This window comes from Calonectris borealis, chromosome 2, assembly GCF_964195595.1.
Source record: "Calonectris borealis chromosome 2, bCalBor7.hap1.2, whole genome shotgun sequence".
Classification (NCBI taxonomy): Eukaryota; Metazoa; Chordata; class Aves; order Procellariiformes; family Procellariidae; genus Calonectris; species Calonectris borealis.
This window is the reverse complement of record NC_134313.1, coordinates 78003451-78023122: the sequence shown is the minus strand read 5'-3', so window position 1 is coordinate 78023122 and position 19672 is coordinate 78003451. Positions and strand designations below refer to the sequence as shown.

Here is a 19672-nt window from a genome sequence, read left to right as displayed (position 1 = left end):
TTGCTCGCCTAACGGCAGGGACAAACCATGTCCTGTTCAGCCTGTCCTGAGAAAGTGCAGTATACATGAACATTTGCCAATTCGTTTAGTATTTTGATTGTTAGTTTGTGTAAATATAGCCAGTGACTGTTTCTTAGATCACATCTAGGCAAGTGACCTAGATGTATTTCTTTACCAAATCAAGACCCTTGAGATTCTGTGGTGATACTCCTGCTGATTTAGTGTTTACATTTTCATTTTGATGGTGAAAGCCATCTTGAAGAAAAGGTGCAGCATTTCATAGCAGATGCATGAAAAAAGGAAGCTAGTCCTGGTCAGTTTGCTAGTACGTCATAGAAGTTGTACACTTGGGAAGTCCTTGGTAATTTGCACTCGGTTAGTACAAATGGGATGAACTACCACTCGACACACCAGCAACTCAACCTCAGCCCTGCTTTGAGCTTCTTGCTACAAAACTAGAAGCACAGATATCAGTCTATTAAGTTCAATAGGTCAGTCTGTCTTCAAGTGGCATAGCTGCTGAAGTGACCAGAAATGTCTCCTTTTTGTTTATTTTGATAGGCTCAACTCAGTCTCCTCTACACACTTCCTAGAAGAACAGGACAGACTTTTTTTCCCCCAAAAATTGCCCTGTATTACTATCTAAACTTATACAGAACTGTAGAACTGATACAAGATGGGAAAAGGAGCTGGATTCCATCATGAACAACTTGCAGGCATGGCCCAAAATTCCCAATTAGAGAATCACTACAAATGACAGGTGGACCAAAGTGTGAAATAGTCTGCCCTGTTTTCATATTTTAGCAAGCACTGTGTCTAACTGTTCCACTTTTAATTCATTCAGATTAAGGCAAATCAAATTCAATGCACATGTAAAGAAGAAAACCTATGTACGAAACTATGCAGTGATTCTTTCTCCTAACCCTACATATATTTCAGAGCCCTACTACTTTTCTTTCCTGCTTCAACTATATTAAATAAGATGGACAGTCAATTCTGGAGCTGGAAAAATGAGGTTTGTAGGTAGGGATTCTTTCAGTGTTGAGACACATGTTATCACGACAGCCTGCCTCCATTATTATTATTATTTCTGTTAATGTCCAATACAGATATCTCAGTCCCCATCCTAAATTGATGATGGTTAAGCATGCAGTAGCACATAAGGAGAATACCACATTTTATGAACAGGTTAGGTGTATTTCTAGTTGCAAACAAAATAATGGGACCAATTCAAGTTTCACAGACTGCTTAAATCTTGACCACCAAATGTTTTAGATACTAGTGGTACCGTGCAGCAGGAACCATTTCCACACGTTACATCTAAGCAAGTCTGATGATAAATTGTCACACCATTGCCTCCAGTGAGAACACAAATATACTTTGTGAAGTCCAATAACTGTTTGAAGTTATTTGCAGGCACGCGTGTTATTTGGAATACACTTGACCACGCATGCAAAGGAAGCAGTCAGGTGAAGGTTCCTTAAAAACTGGGACCTAGAAGATCACCATAGTGATAAATATGCAGCTGACTTAAAAAATTAGCTCTTGTCCTCAGTCTAGCAAAAAGATGAACTGGTTTTGCAAACTGAGCTCTTTTGGAAAGCAGTATTAGGCAAGACCAGGAGGAAAAAAAAAAAAAGATAGTGAACTTAATAAAGGAACTCTCCTCTTTTGGTAGGCTTCAAGATTACCAAGTCAGCAAGGATGTCTTGAGTAAGAAATAATGTTTTCTGGAAACACAGAATTCTCACTGCTCTTAAACCATATTTCGTTCCACACTGCTGAGTATCTGTTCGCCATTGTTTCAGATAACATCAGATGTACTGTAAGCAATCATATTTCTAGAGGGAAAAATATGGAACATCACCTAATAGTAACTTCACCTAAGGTGCAGGCAGATTACTACCTTGAACTGACAAGTCTCTGAAATTCAGGGAAGCGTTTAAGCTACTGAGAAGCTAGAAGTAAGCATCCGTATAACAAAAAAATCAAACTGCAACCAAAACTGGGTGGACGCATGAAAGTTGGTGTTTAAAGTTTATTGAATATGTCACAGTGTATACTTTGGTCCCCAAGTACGAGAAACTGGATGTTGTTGTCTGCCATTAAATGAACTCTTACTCCCTTTTCTGTCCACATCCTTTCAAATATGTGAAATCTGTGTCATTACATCTTTTTTTGACGCTTTAAATACTTCTTCTTTGTCTGTTTGCTTTACCCCCTCAAAGGCTGCATTACTTTTCACACAGATCTACTGCGTGGCCTGCAGAGGACAGCCCTGGAGCAGTCCCTGCGGAACAAAGTTTGGCGGCTGCTGAAGCCCCAACCTGCACACCCCATTTCTCTGGGACAGCCGGGGCCCCGCTTTGTGCTTCAGTGTGAAACAGAGGTCCAAGGCAGGCAGGTCCCCATGTATATAAATGCAGCCCGATAAGTATCTTGCTCTTTTCCCATCATTGTTAATTACCAAGTTATTTGTGTGTAAACAGAAGCTTTTGATTTCCTAATCAGCCTCCTGCCCGATTCATTCAGAGATGTCACACACCAGAGTTTGACAGCACAATTAGTCACCATGGAAGCTATTGTGATGTCACAAACACTGAATTGTGGCATCATTGAATGAATCTGGCAGGAGAAGGATGTTGGTTACAAAGGAGAAGGCTTCTGTTTACACAATACCTTGGTAATCAGCAATGATGGGAAAGAGAATATAGAAAAAGAGCCTGGTAGTTTAATGAGCATTGATAAAACTGAAAATTTGTAAAGGTTGTTAGAAGTGCGCATGTGGCATATTAAGCTACGGAGATAAAGATCCTGTAATTTATACCTTAATTCTTCACCTCATCCTATGTCCTCGGAACTGAAAGTATATCACAGGCATATACAAACGAGTGTTTTATGTTAATTTTTTCACATATTTCTATATTAGGAGAGATACCCAATAAAACCATTAAATAATCAGGATAACCTATGTTTTGTTGGGTTTTTTTGAGTGCTATTCTGTAGAGCAGTGAATTTATCTGTGTTTAACAGTATCGGTTTAGGGCATTACATCTCCAGCAAATTCCTTTTTTTATTTGTAAGGGTGCTGAATTACATTTTTAGACATAAAAAAACCTCTGTTAGCTACAGATAGCATTCACAATTCCAGTGCTGGTGATCGCAGCTTACGATTTGTCTTCCTCTATTTTCTAGAAAAAATTCCCCGTGAAGTGTGTCGACTAATACTCCAAATGCTACACTTTCTAAAGCGTTATTGTATGCTATGCAGAATTATAGACAGCGTATCTGAGCGAGATGCAGTTGCAAGCTGCACAGCAGAACCCTGCAACTAATCAGTGCCACAAAATAACAGGAAAAGCAAGACTGAATAACATGAGATTCTTTCAGGTACTGTAATTAAACCAATTCACGGTGTTATTTAATTCCCCACAGTTCTTCCTCTTGCTGCCTTCTTGAAACTGTAACCATGACACCTTAATGTCAGTCAGGTGGAGGAGCTGCTGCCTGGAGAGCAGATGCCACTGCTGGTCCAGAAATTGCCCATAGATTTGCGGGTGGTGCCACCATTTTTTCCCTGCCTGAAGTCAAGTTTAGCCAACCCCCTCCCCCACTTCAGCATGTCTAGCTTTCATAAGCATTACTGTAGGTATGCAAAGCTGAGTCTGTTCACCCAGGTCTCCCAGCTGGTGATGAGCTGAGCTGTTTCACAGGACCCGGTACTCTAAGGATCAAGCTTAATTTGCCTAAGCTGTTTATTTGCAATAGCTTCAGACACAGCAAGGTAGCAACAGAGCGCTAGCGCGAAGATTAGACAATTATTTTTCTTTTTTATAATAAAAAAACCAGAGGATGGGAAATAAGAGAAGGACTTAAAATGGCTTAAATGCTTAACACATCAAATTGTAATACACAAAAAGCACGTATGTGACTTCAGCTAATTGTACAAATAAAAGCAGTGGAAAGAAAACGTTCCGGCTGGAAGCACATTAATACGAATTACACATTTTATGTTCCCAGGTAACCATGCCACCCCTTTGACCGTTCCCTACCTAATCCTAGGTGAGGGTGATGCTCCACTAGAGTCCAGCTGTTATCATCCACACAATGACTTTTGTAAACGAGCAGCTGACAGAGGTCCCTGGCTGTCATGTCTGCTAGAATCTCGACCACTTTGCTTGTTCCATCTTCACTAAAGACTTTTACATCCTGCAACATAAAGGGTACACTTACAGATCAACAGCTCTGAACATAGGCAAACCACACAGCTACCGTAAAAAAGCATCCTCTTGGCGTGACGGTTCCAAGCACCTTGGCAGCCAGGACAAATGACATGGATGATTCACTTTATAACACTTTCCCTTGATGCCCCCTTGCCCTATTTCCCCTCCCCCCTCCCCAACACCTCCCTGCACTAAACAAAGATTCAGCAGGGTTAAAATTACCACATACACAGAAAAAGTGAGCAAGCAGGTTCTGTATAAAGCTGTGTAAGGTAAGCAAACGTGAAACAGTATCAAGAGAGAACTTCGGCAACGGTGGGCAAGAGAAATTACATCCAGTCAAACACGCGCAATTTTCTTTGCGATCCCGTCGGAGGCCTCTGAACATTTACAGAGGAGCAGGCCAAGACCCCGAAGATTAAAAATGGCTCTCTTATTCCCCACTAACTTTTGATTGTTTCGCTTGGGGAAGTCCCACTTGCAGTTCGCCGACAGATCAATTAGCTAGCACAGTCCACACATTTCTCTCCCTGCCCTGAATTCTCTTTTGATCCTAGCTTGAAAGTGGTGCAAAACCGAACGTGCATACGCTGCACATCCTAAATATTAATGGAGATTAGAGAACAAGTCAGGAACCTTCTCCCCACCTCCTGAATTATACAGATGCTTTCCTCTTTGCATTGTTCTGCTCAACCCAGAGACACTTGCCGCAAAATTATTTCTCCGGGCCAACGTGCAGGTCCGAGATTTAAATCAACTCCGCGTTTCCAACGCTCCGCATCCTAGCAAGGGAAGGCGAATCTAACAAAAACCTGGAGGGTAATTTGATACGGAAAATCTTACCTCAACGGCACGTAAAAGGCAGCAGTCGGAAGAGCAAGATGGCATTTTAAACAGAGATTGCCTCTTGAGAGAGAGTTTGTCCTCTGCCTCCGCCGACCCTTTGTAGCCTAGGGCTGGGCGCCCGGGGTGCCGGTGGCGTCGGCGGGCGGCGGTACCGTACCTGTCACGTAGTCCCTGCTATGGGGACTGTTTCTGGGGACGGAAACAACTCTGCCAGAGCTCCACTCAAAGGGTTACACGCAATCTTTGCGGTAGTGAATCAAACCACACTGTGTAGACCAATCCTAGCCCTCCCTCCGACTGATGTAATCATTTCCCACACACTATCAGACTTCCAAATTATTCCCGCCCCCCCCGCCCCCCCAAAAAAAAGAAATTACAAAGGAAATTTGGTTTTGTGACCACCCACGGGCGCTTGAGACCCCTCGGGCAGCCCGGGAGTTCAAAGGCGGGGGGGCCGGAGCCCCGCCGGCGGAGGCACGCGTGCTGCCCAGCCCCGCCGCCGCGCCCGCCCGCCGCCCGGCCTGCCCGCCCCTCATCCCATCTGCCTGCAACTTAAGCACTTGAACTTCTCCTCCCGCCGCTCCCCGCCGGGCCGGGCCGGGCCGGCCCCGGAGCCGGCTCCGCGGCGGACCCCGGGACGCGCTGCCCCCGGGCGGGCTACTGCGGGGCGGGGACGAGGGGCCGGCGGCAGCGCCGCACGCCCAGCGCCCGCCGCCTCCCCCCGCTCCCCCGGCTACGTACAAATTCAAGCCCAGCGAGGGAGGAGTTAAAGCCTCATCTCGCCCAAGTGACTCAAACCCGCGCGTTCAGGAAACGGCTTCATCTGACAGCAGGGATGAGCCAGCTCTTTCAGAGGGGGCTCGGGAGGGGAGGGAAGGGGGAATCCCGGTTGCTGTAGCTCTGGGGAAGGTATGCATGCTGTACAATGTTACAGCTGCGCTCCCGCTCCTGCCAACACTTTAACCCAGTCAGAGGCATCCTCACGCACACACACACAGATTTGTTGGGGGGGGGGGTGCGGGGGGGTGCGTCCGTTTTTCGTCCTGCGGGCAAGTCTGTTTTCTGTAATTAGCGCCCATTTTGCAGCAAAGCGGCGCATTTCACCGGCGCACAGAGCAGCGGCACCCGCCCGCTCTGCCACGGAGCAGAGGGACACGAGTGAGCGCCCCCGACACCCAACAGCAATTACATCGGCTTGCAGCAGGGGAGCGCAGCTCTCGCCTTCCCTCTCTGGACGTGCAAGCACGCTGAAAAGCCAATACTTCACAAGACAGAAAGTTGCCGGTTTATTCGGTTTCAGTGGGGAATGGGGAGGGACTCATAACCACTTGAATTTTTTTGTAAACTACTTTTTATCGCGATAGATTGGAAAGGAGTGACACAACCGAAAAGGTGATGGTGAAGGAATTCCTGTCTACTTTCAGCTTACTCGTTGCGCATGACTCCACTTTCTGTATTGAAACTAAACTATTTCGGACGGATTTCCTGCCTCAGGAACCAACCTGGTGACATCATTCATTCATTCATTAGTCACCGAGAAGCACAGCCCTGCACTCTCTGCCTCAGCCGGCACAGGGGAGCCTGTCCCCAGCATATGCTGGAGGAATCGCCACATTTCCAACACCTGAAGCACAAAAAACCCTCTTTTCCTTCCCTGCGGGGAACGAGGCAGCAATATAGGACAGGCCGCACCTGATCCTTGCCAAGCCCCAGAAGAGAGGGAAAGCTGTTCTGCTGAGGGTGCCTCTCAAGTCCTTGTAGGTGGAAAAGAGCCGTAAGACAACCGCCACACTTTTTCCTGCTCCCAAGCACGGAAAGACTTAACAGAGTATGGCCACTGGAAGAAGGCTGCAGCTGTCTTTCATGCTCATTCATGCCGTGCTCCCTCGGTATGAAGTGAAGGGGTCACGGGTCCGTGTCCCACCCTCCCCTCCTTGCCCCGAGTTTGAGCCGATGCCAGCCCTCCGGCAGTACAACAGCACCTCAGAGCAGGTACGGGGAGCACAACGTCAGGCTGTTCTTCCGTGTGCCACCCTGCTGCAGCGCCCCGTCTTTCCTCCCGCGAGTCAGGCCCCGCAGGCAGCGCCCCGCTATTCCCACACCACAGCGACTGTCAGAGCCATGTTGCAAATGTGAGTGCGTTCATTCCCGGGGACGGTCAGCGGCGGGGTTTTTTAACGATGCCTTTAAAGCCCAGGGACGAGGGTTCAGTGGGCGGATGGCGTGAACGCAGAAATGAGCAAGTTAACTTCTCTGACTATTAATAGTGCTGTGTTTGCAATCAAGGACAGCGCAAGGCCGTGTATCACCACTGACATCATGGATATAAAGGACTGCATCAGGAGGGGACATAACGGCCTGAGCTGAACCCTGCCCCAGAGGGACAGAAGTGAGATGAAACCCTGTGCCTCTGCGGACCCTGTGCAACAGTCCCTAAGAGGCTTACGTGAAAGGTAAGGGGATTTTATGCCCCTACACAACGTTGCAGAGCATCACGTATAACCACAAATATGAAACCAGCTCGACAACAAAGCTTCAGCTCAAACTTTCTGACCGTTTCTGTGACAAAAGAGGCAGATAACAATATTCCTGTATCACAGAGGGGACGTAATTTAAAGTCAATTGGTCAAATCCAACCCTCTCACATTTCTTATCTTTTTTTTTCCTTCTTTTTTTCAAGGAAGCATCTCCTACTTTAAGATGTTAAGGGCTCCCTATTCAAACTTCTGACAGCAGAAACACTGTTTCACTTGCAAAATTGATTTGGGGCTTATTATCTACAATGGAAAATGAAGCAGAATTCATTCTGAACAAAATACTCCAATAATGAAAACACTTAGCCTGAAGAGAGGTTCAGAAAGTTAGTCTGACACTTTTGCCCTGCATCCCTCCGAGAAATGCAGTGAAATGCAACAGCAGACTGCCTGCAACAGTGATTTACAAAAGGCCCTAATTACGTCAGCAGCACAAGGCACCTTCTATTCAAAATTAAGGTTAAGAATGCTAAGCCAACCAGAGGACTATATTGGCTGAACATTCAGTGCTTTACAGTGCAAAAGAGCAGATAACAGACTGCACCATTGTTCTGGGAAGAATTCTTCCCCCAAGCTTTCTTTTTTTTCTTCTTTTTTGAAAGACAGAAAGACTTAAAAATTAAAAATTTAAAAGAACATTAATATTCATCACTTCAGTGGTTTCATAGAATGGGTCACATATCTTGAGTACCCTCATGGCTGTTTCATCTTCCAGCCTCAGTTCCTCAACCTCACTGCAGTATTTTGTGTGCATCAAGTAATGCAAACATTATTAGGAACAAGGACAAAAAAAACCCCAGTCGTGTCACAGTCACGTTACTACTTCTCCACTTTTCTATTTGTGCTTTTTTTATTTTCCTTTTTCTGCAAAACACTGACGATATAGAATTATCATAAAAACTCACGCTTTTAAATGATGTTATGCTGAAGATCTTCGGCCTCAAATGGATCCAAATTTGCATTCTACAATCTGAAATTAATCACGGTGTAATTTATATCAGTGCAAACCAACCTTTGTTATCCTAGATTATGACTCCAAACTTAAGTATAAGGAGAGAGTACCAGTTATCAGAAGGCCCTCTGACTGAAATCTAACAGATAAAAGGTTTCAGTACACTAGTTCTTCAAGAGTTTCCCTTTATAAGAGATGTCAGAGACATCACAGGAAGCCATTAAAATACACTGAAGAGTCATTACCAAGAGCTGCACAAACTGAAAATCAGTCCAGCAAGTTTTGACTTTCATCCCCGGACTTCACTCATTTGTTCAGACATGAGAACCATACCATCAGTAAGGCAAACAGAAAGAAAATTGAATTGAAATGCATGTATCTTGTGCAAGCAGAATGAACGATTTATTGCAGAAGGCACCTATCTACCAGGCAGGTACTTGCTGTTTTCACTGGAACCCTGTTTTGATGAGATCATTTTTCCAAAAGCTTTCTATACTCAAAGCTCATGGGCTCACAAGAGCAGAGTCAAAGTCACTGGAGGAATGGGGAAGCTTTCAATTAGGATCAGTCAACTCAAAGCTGCTGAAGACTCAAGCTCTGCATGCAGGTTACCCTTGAACTGCTATTTTTCTAGTTGAAGAGGTAACAAAAAAGGAAGGTTTTGCTTCCTAAAGTTGCAAACCTTTGATAAAGAAAAGCCTCTAAGCATGCTCTGTGCACACCTGACAGGCAAGCAATTCAGTCAACCACATCTACACACTGGAGCACCAGCCAGTCCCCCCCTTACTTGCCCAGCAGCATTAAGGCAGCTTTATTAGACATGGGAATTTCAAGTGCTGCAATGAAATAAATATATAGGTCAACCCTATGGTTCTTTTTGCCTCCTCTGTTGCACAGCTCATGCAGGAAAAAAGCCCTTCAGACAAACAGCAGCAGTAACAGCAATACATTGCAGATAGGATCACTTGCATACAAGGCATCAGATAGTATTTCCTTATAAAAGAAAAACAACTGTGAGTTATTTGATCATTGCTTTTTTTCCCTACATATAAACCCTAGGAAATGCTGAGGTTAAGGTTCTCATAGCAACATTAACTCTCTCCTCTGGCATATGCTATATTTAGGTACACGTTTAAAAGCCTATGAACAACAAAGGAGAACAACTGTTGTAAGACCAAGATCTTAGTCCTTGACTTTCATATTCAGAACAGCAATCTTAAAAAAAATAAAAAAAAAACAAAAAGGACTTAAGTTGGCCATGTTAAAAAACCCTGATTCTGTCCCTCTTTGCTGGGCTACTGAATTTTAAACCCATTTCCGACAGTCAGAGGAATAACTTGACTTGAAGGGGAATCACAGTATCATCATATGTTCATCAAACATGATGGTCATCAAACACCAATACTAAAGTCATGAACTCTGTGAGGGTCGTACCAGCGAGACAGGTTTTTGGGAATCACAGCAGTGTGGGCAGAGAAGGGCAGGGCAGGATTAGAGCCGGGTTCAAGTCAGCATCTATATTTGGAGGGTTAGCGCTTCCGAACCTGTCATGTATGAACGCCCACCAGGCCCATGTTCACCCCAGGTAATTTTAGAGAGTTAAATTCCTCCTGAAGCTAAGGGGGAGAGAGAGGGTAACTTAAGAGCTAAAGCACATGACAAAGGCATTTGTGCCTCTGCTAGCTGCAGAGGGAATCTAGGCTCCTGACTCTGGACTTCAGCTGGATGCCGTAAGCTATATTGGCTGAATTCAGGCCACGGTGACTAATCAAGCAAACATGTCTCTCTGCACTACTGGCATAATTACACACTGCAATTGTTGACATTTGAGCTTAAAAAAAATAAGCAAAGTGTGTGATGTTGGATATACACAAAGCACATTTAAAGGAACATATACAAGAAGCACATTTGGGATACTACTAAAGTTTAAAACCCAAATATTGTAAAAACAAGCCAAAGCTCTTCCTCCTCTCATTCAAAACTATGTGTGAAAATGGCTATTTGTCACGGAGACACCAGATGAAGTCTATACTCATTATCTGTTTCTATCTTCTCAAAACTTGAAGTACTAATGCCCTCTGTATAGGCTTAGGCTATAAACTTCAGAAATCTCAGCTATTTACATACAAAGGTGTGAACTGAGCAATGTACTTTTAAGAAAAGACTGTACAGAGCACGTTTTCAAGACATTACCACTGCCTGCATGAACAAAGATTTATTCCAATGTGTGCTCACATACTTAGAGGCTGAATGTTTGGAAACTGTGTTGCTACCCTACAATTTCCATTATTTTACAAATATAAATAGCAGAATGCAGTTTTAAGTGATACACACCTACATACAGACAACACACCGATTTTGTGACAGTATCCCCAAAAGCTGTTTCACTCTTTCCCTTTGGTTTAATGCTCACTTGTTCAGATAAATCATTCGACCCGTTCAACATTTTCACGACTTCCCACTCAATTCCTCGTTTGCCTCTCATTTTTAGGTAAAAGAAAAGAGAAAGACTAATTTTCAATCCTTTTAAGAGTACAACAGGCCTTTATGAATTTTGCTGAAGCTTCTGGGTATTTGCGGGATGCTGGAAGAGAGAAAGCTTGGGAAGCAGTTTGGATAGGCTTTGAGAGAGTACCAGTAAACACCAGTGGGAAGGTAGCCCAGCAACAGCCAGCTCACCCATCCCCGAATCTGGGGGTCCAGACTCTTCCTCTGGTCGCAGCACTGGCAGCTTACATTTTCTTCTTCACCTGCATCTCCCCCACCCAGCATTTCCCATTAGTTTTGATTATAAGTCTGTAAATGAGCTCCCTGCTCTCCACACAGCTTCTCCCAACAGCAATTGCTTTTCATGCAAAAATCCTTTCTAGTTTCAAGATCCTTTACGTATGGGGGAAAAAAAAAGTTACAGGCACCGTTACACTCCTTTGATTATGTAATGAAAGACATTAAGTGATGTTGCTGGCATTAACCTTTATCTTTCATATATTCTATTGTGCAATTTATCCCTAGACAGTTTGCAATCTTCCTCAGCTGTGCTTACAGAATGCATTATTTATTGTCTGAATTTGCTCCAAGAGAAAGGCTTAGTAGAAGAGTTCTTGCAAACACAATTTAAGTCACTAATAACCCTAGAAAGGGTAATATAAAGAAAACCCATAATAATTTCTTGATTAAAATTCTTAAGTAACCAAGCTAGTTACTGAGTATTTTAAATTGTTTTGCCATTATAAATTACTCTGTAGAAAAGGAATTATTACCACATCTTCCTTGCTGCACAGGCTTTCAACCACAAGAACCACATTAATTTGAAGCTTGGCAGACAGCGCAACAAGGCTCCAGGGAGCAGCTTCCCATGGGATTTAGAAAAATGGTGCAGGTCCTGAAGACTTGGATGGCTCCTTCTTTCCCAGTAGGACACTGTGACAACTGCAGCTGAGGCACCTGCCATCTGAGTGCCCAGGCCACCCTATGAGCCAGAAAGCCATTTCAGCATAGGGTCCGGGGCAACGTACAACTGGCTTCTCACTTTGATTTACTATTGTTCAAGTACAACTGCTACATGGGTAGTCCCAAAATTCCCCTTCCCTTGCACGCTTTTCTGAGGGGAAAGGAGCAGAGAGGTTGCAGAGCAGAAAACAGGAACACCATTAAGGGTTGTATACATAGCTAGACTCGGCTCCAGCTCTCCATTTGCATACACCGGTCCAGCCACGTATTATTAGGCAAGGGATCAGAGACCACTTTCGAAGATGTCTTTGGAAACTGAGGATTAGTATTTGAAAATATGTGCATTTTTAATGCATGGTAAAACCTTTGGGGCAGTGACTGTCTCTTGTCTGATACACTGGGACCCTGGGATTTTGACTGTGGTTGATATAATAACAGAAATTAAATAAAACAACAACAATGGCCCAACAATCAGGGACAATGCCAAATAAGCTATATTTGGAATGTCCAGACATGACAAAACAAACACATTATTTTAAGAACCGGTAGTTATGAAATTTGTCTTGAACAACTGCAATCCAATTTACCTAGTCTGGTAGCAAAGGAATCTAAGCAAGCATAAGATGCAGAGCGGGCCAGAAATTACAAACTTAGAATGCAATACAGAGGAAGACAAAGATAGACCCTCTTCCCACACCTGTTTCTTCCTTCCTCCTCCCAAAAAAAGAAATCACCAGGAATGAAAAAACCAAGGATTTAAGGACTTGTGAGTTTGTTCCCTGGTGCTTGCAAGTGCAGAGTTCCTAAGGGTTTCTCTGCAGCCCTGAAGGCTAAAATAAATTTAAAAAATTAATGAAAACAAGTTCTCAGCTGAAGCCCCAGCTCCTATATCTGACAAGTCTTGCCAGAATTGACAACAGCGGGATAAAAAGACTCTTCATGAAACATGCAGTGGTGCACTAGATTAAAAAAAAATCAATTATCTGTCTTTACAAGAGTCCCTTTATTCCCCTCCACATCCCGATGAACTAACACTGACATCCCAGACCAGGCAGTTATACCAAAGCTGGCGGGAGAGAGGGGGAAGCTGGAAACCAAAACAAAAAATGAAACTTTTTAAGAAAAACTCTATGAACTTAATATGCGTAGCTTGATCAGAGAAGAATCAAGTATGGTATGTCACATGGAGACGCAATACAGCGCTACAACCAACCAAAGTGTGAAAATATGAAGACGAGAGCAACTTAGGGCAGTGAAAAAGATAATGGAAGCTAATGGAAAAAAAGGCAAAACATGGAGAAAGACTCCTCACGAAGACTGGCTATCACCTCCAGGCACTCAAGGAATGATGGCCATTTAACATGGGAACCTGAAGAATAAATACACTATGAAACTCACAGCCTAACAGCCTCCATGTGCTGAAAATCCCAAAAGCTCAAGCACACCTTGGAAATATAAATTTCCCGATAGCATCAGTCGCAACCCACAATAGGTTTTCCTGATAGGGCTGAGTTCATACCGCCCTTACAATAAAAGAGGAGTGCTTTATAACAAGTGGGTGACAGGCTTAACTACAGCAGCATGGCAAAGCATCCCTAATGCCCGGCCATCAGGTGCCTCCTCGCTCTAGAGTATTCAGCAATATTGCTTAACTTCCCGTCTCCCAAGCTACCGGCTCTGGAAGCCAGCGATTTCAAGCAGCGAGTATCGGCTAATTGTTGCTGCCTGCAACATTCAGGATGTTTTATGGGACAGTTTGTCACACGCACACAATAAATGCTTTTAACAGAGCTGCTCGCATTGGGAGAGTATTTCTGCGCAACTGTGTAGGCATCGATTGTGTGGCCAGAATTAACCCCCTGCAGATCTTAGCCCAGGAAAACTTATGTCAATGGGAGAAGACGGCTCACGTTATCATCTCCCCAAGGCATATATAATTCTCATTTTCAGCAATTGCTTGAATGGGAAACTGCTCCATAAAACTGCTATGCTGTTTAGTTTTTGGTTGGATAGATATCGGAGGAAAACAATGGTTTTCCCCAAATTCAAGAATGATATATCAAAGGTTTCCAGGGCTGATACAAAATCTGGGGTTATGTCACCATGACTAAGCCGGATATTCTCTCTTGAATGCAGCTAGTCCCATGCAAATCTCGCTCCCTTCCAACCTGCTAAGAATTATTAATTTTCAGTGAGAAAAAAGCGAGAAAAATATTGGTGGAAACCCAAACACAACCATACAAGAGACTTATTAGCATACAGTGTCTAACCACCCCACCCCAAAACACCTAGCATAGAGATTCCAGGTCACCAAGAAATTTTTCACATCTCTCACTGCTCTGCTTCACTGGCTTCACTTCACCCATCCATCCGTGCATGCTACAGCAGGACCAACTCACGAGTTTTAACTCCACGGCAAGCGCCTCTAACTTATCTATTTCCGAGTTCCCTCTCCAGGGCTTGCTCGAGACCATTTTGCATACCCCGCCCTCCTAGTAGGGGCACCACAAACAAAAAAACAAACACAAAAAAACCCACACAACCCAACCCTTTGCTTAGCTTACAGGGACAAATTCCCTGCTGCCATGGTTACCACTCCAACTTCTCTTGTGGAACTAGAAATAAAAAAAAAAAAAACACACAACAACTTCCCTGAGAACAGACGGCTATATAATGTTAGTGTTAGCTCTCCCTCCCTCCCCTCACTCATCATTGTTAGCCACTAAATCAGCTACATCTGGCATATTTAATTTGGACTAAATAAAATGTTCGGCATCTTTTTAATTAGTGACAAGCAGTACATGACATGATAGAAACAGGGAGCTTCCTATCTGAATACAGTCTGTTAGGAACAGAAAGGATTCAACTAGCTTTTACCAAAAGCTGAGAAACAAAGGCAACTAAATGGTCCTCTATACAATCTTACAACAAAGTCCTCTAGAAGCTCTCCCCTACCGCGTAGGTGTACCGAGGTTTCCAAGCACTAATTCCTGGAGCAGCAGTGGCTCAAAAGCCAAGCAGTTAGCTCATTATAGATGGTATTATTCGGCTGGAAGTCTGCAGCCTTCCTTCCAACTTTTAAAAAGAAGGTTACTTTGCTAAAGCTACAATGAATAAGATGTTCAGCAGACATGTACACAAGTTGCTTTAAAAGACCCACGGCCACGTAGCTGTCTCTGAACAGTAACAGCCTCTCCTTTCCTCTCCCACATTCTCCATACTGTTTTCAGCAGCCTGATTTGAAGTATCACACACCGCTCCATCCTTCCTCTCTTGCAACTCCTCTCCTCAGCCCATCCCTGACGACTAACATGTCAGCTCTCTGCATCTCCCATTGCAGGTCACACCACGGAGACGTGAGCGCTGCTTTGTACTGCTGACCAACACAGCTACCTGTTCGAAAGCAGTTCCTCTTACCTTGACATCAGTACATTCTCCCCCCACAGTGATTCACACCATACTCCTAGACCAGGCTTTCCCCTTTGTGGGTACATCATCATCAGTATTCCGCTGCCACTTAGCAAGCAGATTTCAGTGCAAAGCTTCACTGAATCATATAAACCTCTTTTCATAGCCCTTAAATGTTTTCCAACATCTTTTTTGCCAATCAGTAATCTTTCATTCTAAAGCTGTACTATTCCTTATGATTAGTTGAATAAGCATTTGAGTGATTTCATTTTTAGTGCCTCCAAGGCTGAGGATTTCCCATGAGAACAGATCGTCTTCTAAGTGCTCTAGTCCAGGTTCTCAGCATTTATAAATCAGACGACTGGCTCCTCTCTATTTTTGCTGATTTATGAAGTAGAACAGATATTTAGGTATACTTTGATTGCCATTGCTTAATTTCAGTACTGTTGATGGTCAAATAAGATTCAAACATTCAACACAGAAATACCCCCTAAAGTAAATTTTAACAGAATTCTTACAAGATGTTCAAGTGGATTACATTGATAATGCTGGCACACAGTAGGCAAGTAAAAAGATCACTCTTCTTAGACACTCAGTAGTTATAAATGAATTAACAGCGAGCTTTATCCTCATAATTCCAAACTTAACATTAAAGACATAACACAGAGATGATATATTTCAAAATCATCATGCCTTTAACCTTTTTTTTTCCATTATAAAAGTTTAAGAACAATCACAGGATCACAGAAGGCTTGAGCGTGGAAGGGACTTCTGGAGGTCACCTGGTCCACCTCTGTTGCTCAAGCAGGGCCACTTAGAGCCAATTGCCCAGGACATCCAGATGCCTTTGGAGTATCTCCAAGGATGGAGATTTCACAACCTCCCTGAGCCAGTGTTCGGTCACCCTCACAGTTAAGAGTGTTGCCTGATGTTCAGAGGGAACCTCCAGTGTTTCAGTTTGTGCCCGTTGCCTCTTGTCCTGCCACTGGGCACCACTGAAAAGAGCCTGGCTCTGTCCTCTTTGTACCCTCCTTTCAGGTACTTTTATACGTTCACAAGATGCCAGGACCCCAGGTCTTTTTCTGCCAAGCTGCTTTCCAGCTGGGTGGCTCCCAGCATGTACTGGTGCCTGGGGTTGTTCTTCCCCAGGTGCAGGACTTTGCACTTGCCCTTGTTGAACTTCATGAGGTTTCTGGCAGCCTGTAATCTCTTATACAAATAGTGCAGAGTTACATAAATACCACGATATTAACTAAAAGCATAAAAAAATCTAGTGAAGTTTGATCACAGTTTAGGAACCCTAAATGGGCCTTTTCCCAGGACCTTTCATCAGTATTTTCCCAAGCCATGCTACAGTGGTTCAAAGTTCCCTTTAAGTTAAGTGTTTCAGAAACACTTAAAGTCCGTTTGTCAAAGGCTGATGAACTTAACTGTGCAAGTTTAAATATGAGGTAGTGTGCTGAAATCAATGTCACAATAAAAAAAAGCTTCCTGATATAGAACTAGATAACATAATGCTAGAGATTTGATGCCAAAGCTTGCATGAAAGAAAATGCTACTTCTTCATTCAGCATCTGCTTCAGATTATTTTACATGGAAGCCTCTGCTGCTCCGAAGCTGTCAAGGCACAGTCAGCTTCCAATTAAGCTATCTTATCTTTGAAGTTGACTGGAAGCAAAGCTTTCTCCTCCCTATAGACATCCCCCTAAAAGTGGGTAATCTGATATAATTTCCAAATGTATTTATTCTGTATTGTCCACCCAATTAAACATCTTGCACAAATGCAATCAACGAGCCTTCTCTCTAATTGAAAAGTTTATGCAACAATTTTCATGAGACTCCCATTAAACATTTCAAATAATTAGCTGTACTAGAAAGACATTTACATTCAAATAGCTCACATGCCTCGTTTCTTTGTTTAGCGTAGGCAAATGGATATGGAAAAGATTCCCAGAGGAAAAGACCAAATATTGGGTGAATCTTTTCTTTAAGACAACAGACACTCCCTGGAAACCAATTCTGCATGATATTAAATGGGAAAACTTTTAACAGTGGCCTTACTACTGTAGCTGATCGTGGAGAAATCGACCACTTCTGAGACTCAGAAAGGCAATGAAAGTTACTAAAAAGTATTTTTATATATTATAGATAACATGTAACAGTCATTACCTTCAAGCGTGCTCCCTTCTTCCCCTTCCCCCTCTCCCTAAATTGTTGGCAATAAGTTAAAGAAATGCACCATGCAAAGACACTAGTAACTTTATTTCCATCCTGGCACGAATGACAATTTTTTTTAAAGGATTTTGATGGCTCTGTATTTACACCATGGATGTTCTTCAAGAATTATGCTGAGAAAAATCTAGGTCATTGAAACCTTCTTAAACTGAACCACAGAGAAACTGAAAGAGAATGTAAAGGCACTGATGTCAGGTTTATTTTGCCTTTTCACAAGCTCATTTTTTTTCCAGATTGACTGGCAGAAGGTAGATCAACCTTTGGACATTTTTCTTATTCTGAAGTTTCTATTTCCATGTGTGAGTTAATTTCATTCCCATCCAAAATAAAACATTTTAAAAAATGTTGTGCACTTGGCAAACAGACCAAGCTATATGAGAACAACTTTAAGAAGGTTAGGCATAAAGGGCAAAAGTACAACTCAGATCAACATATAACAGAAGGTATGTAAACATCTCAGTTTAGAATCCTGGGCAACATAATAATTTAATAGTCCCTTCTAGACAAAACTTTACTCTATAAATAAGTATATATGAATATAAACAGTGTTTTTCCCTTCCCTCCCCGCCCCCCCGCAAACACTAGTTTGGTTTTGGTATGAATCTGAATACTAAGATCTGTTTCCTTTAGACTATATGCTTATTACAGTCTTCCATTTATGTAAACTAGTAACATACATTCAAATTTTGTTCTATAGATTTCAAATTACAACTTCTTCTTCAAATTACAACAATTCCAAATTACCTACTTCTTCCATTCAACCACCATGTAGAATTTCTTCATAGTTGTACACGTCAAAACTTATTTATTTTGATGTGAAAAGCGTCCATTAAAAACATACTGCATTAATAATTATAATTGGCAATAATTAATTATTATTAGCTATTAATAATTATTACTGCATTTCTAACACTGTGTCCAACACAAATCTGCTGACTTCAGCAAATGTCACTCTTTATCACCCTTTATTCATTCACATAGAGACAATTCCACACATGGGAAAAACTTTATCGCCTTTTCCAGCTTCAGAAGGTTGTGCCTTCGGATGGTGGTTTAGCATAACCACCATAAGGTTTCTTATTGGAGAAAAATCTATCTTGCCTTTTGTACAATGTAGAAAAGTGTCACAACATTTGCTTCTTCCACAACTCCCCCATCTTGTTGCGCAAGATTACACATGGCAAAAGTAAAAATTTTGGCTAGCTGCAGGGTATTAACAAAAAATACTCTGTACTGAAACTATTTTCAGTTCAACTGTTACTCATACACCCTTCAACATAAGAGACACTGATCAGAGCCGAAGTGTAACTTGTAAGAAATAAGTGGGTTTGTGGGTTTGTTGCCAGAGTTCTGCAGGTTCTTCTTTCAGTGCACCCAGCTGCACAGAAAACAACCCAAGTTTGCTTGGCTCACATCAACTGAGGCTTTGCCAACCTATACACTCCATGAATTTCACTTTTTAAAACGTAACAAAATAGCTAGTTCGTGAACTTACTCAAGCTATACCATGAAATATGTGTTTGAAGAATAATGGAAAAGGTTCATCCTGTTCTAGATGCCATATAACATATTTGTCCTTCTGCAGACAGCGCTGTGTTAAGCCTAATGGCTTAACCTTCTCTGTGAAGACCATTATTTTCCATGTGCACAGACTGATTTAGATAAATTACCAGGTAGCTTCATTCTGGGGTTCAACATAGAAACTACCTTCAGATGACAAATTCAGCTTTTCTTTTGAAACATCAGAGACACATCCTAATGATTTTGATAATCCATCGTGAAGATTATTAATTTGGGGAATTAACCCTCCTTTCTTCATAAACCAACTTACATTTGTTGCATTTGGTTTTCTACTCAAAACAAGAGCTGAGGGTAGCTTTCCCTAGCACAAAATCAGCAGGCAAATCAGAGGTCATTTACTGCCCGAAATGGTGGTCCAATTCCACAACCCTCTACCTTAGAAATTCTCTCCTACGGGCTCACTGGCTCTTGAAGATTACATTTCTGCCCCCCACCCCCGGCTT

General features: G+C 42.7%; 1 protein-coding gene across 1 annotated transcript in view; it reads right to left on the bottom strand.

Moving 5' to 3' along the window:
• Nucleotides 1-19672, bottom strand: part of GRB10 (growth factor receptor bound protein 10) — a 108459-nt gene that overhangs the window by 19401 nt on the left and 69386 nt on the right. Inside the window, exon 5 of the mRNA XM_075142378.1 lies at nucleotides 4053-4209. Within this exon, the coding sequence (XP_074998479.1) occupies nucleotides 4053-4209 (157 nt within the window). The remainder of the gene's footprint in view (nucleotides 1-4052; nucleotides 4210-19672) is intronic.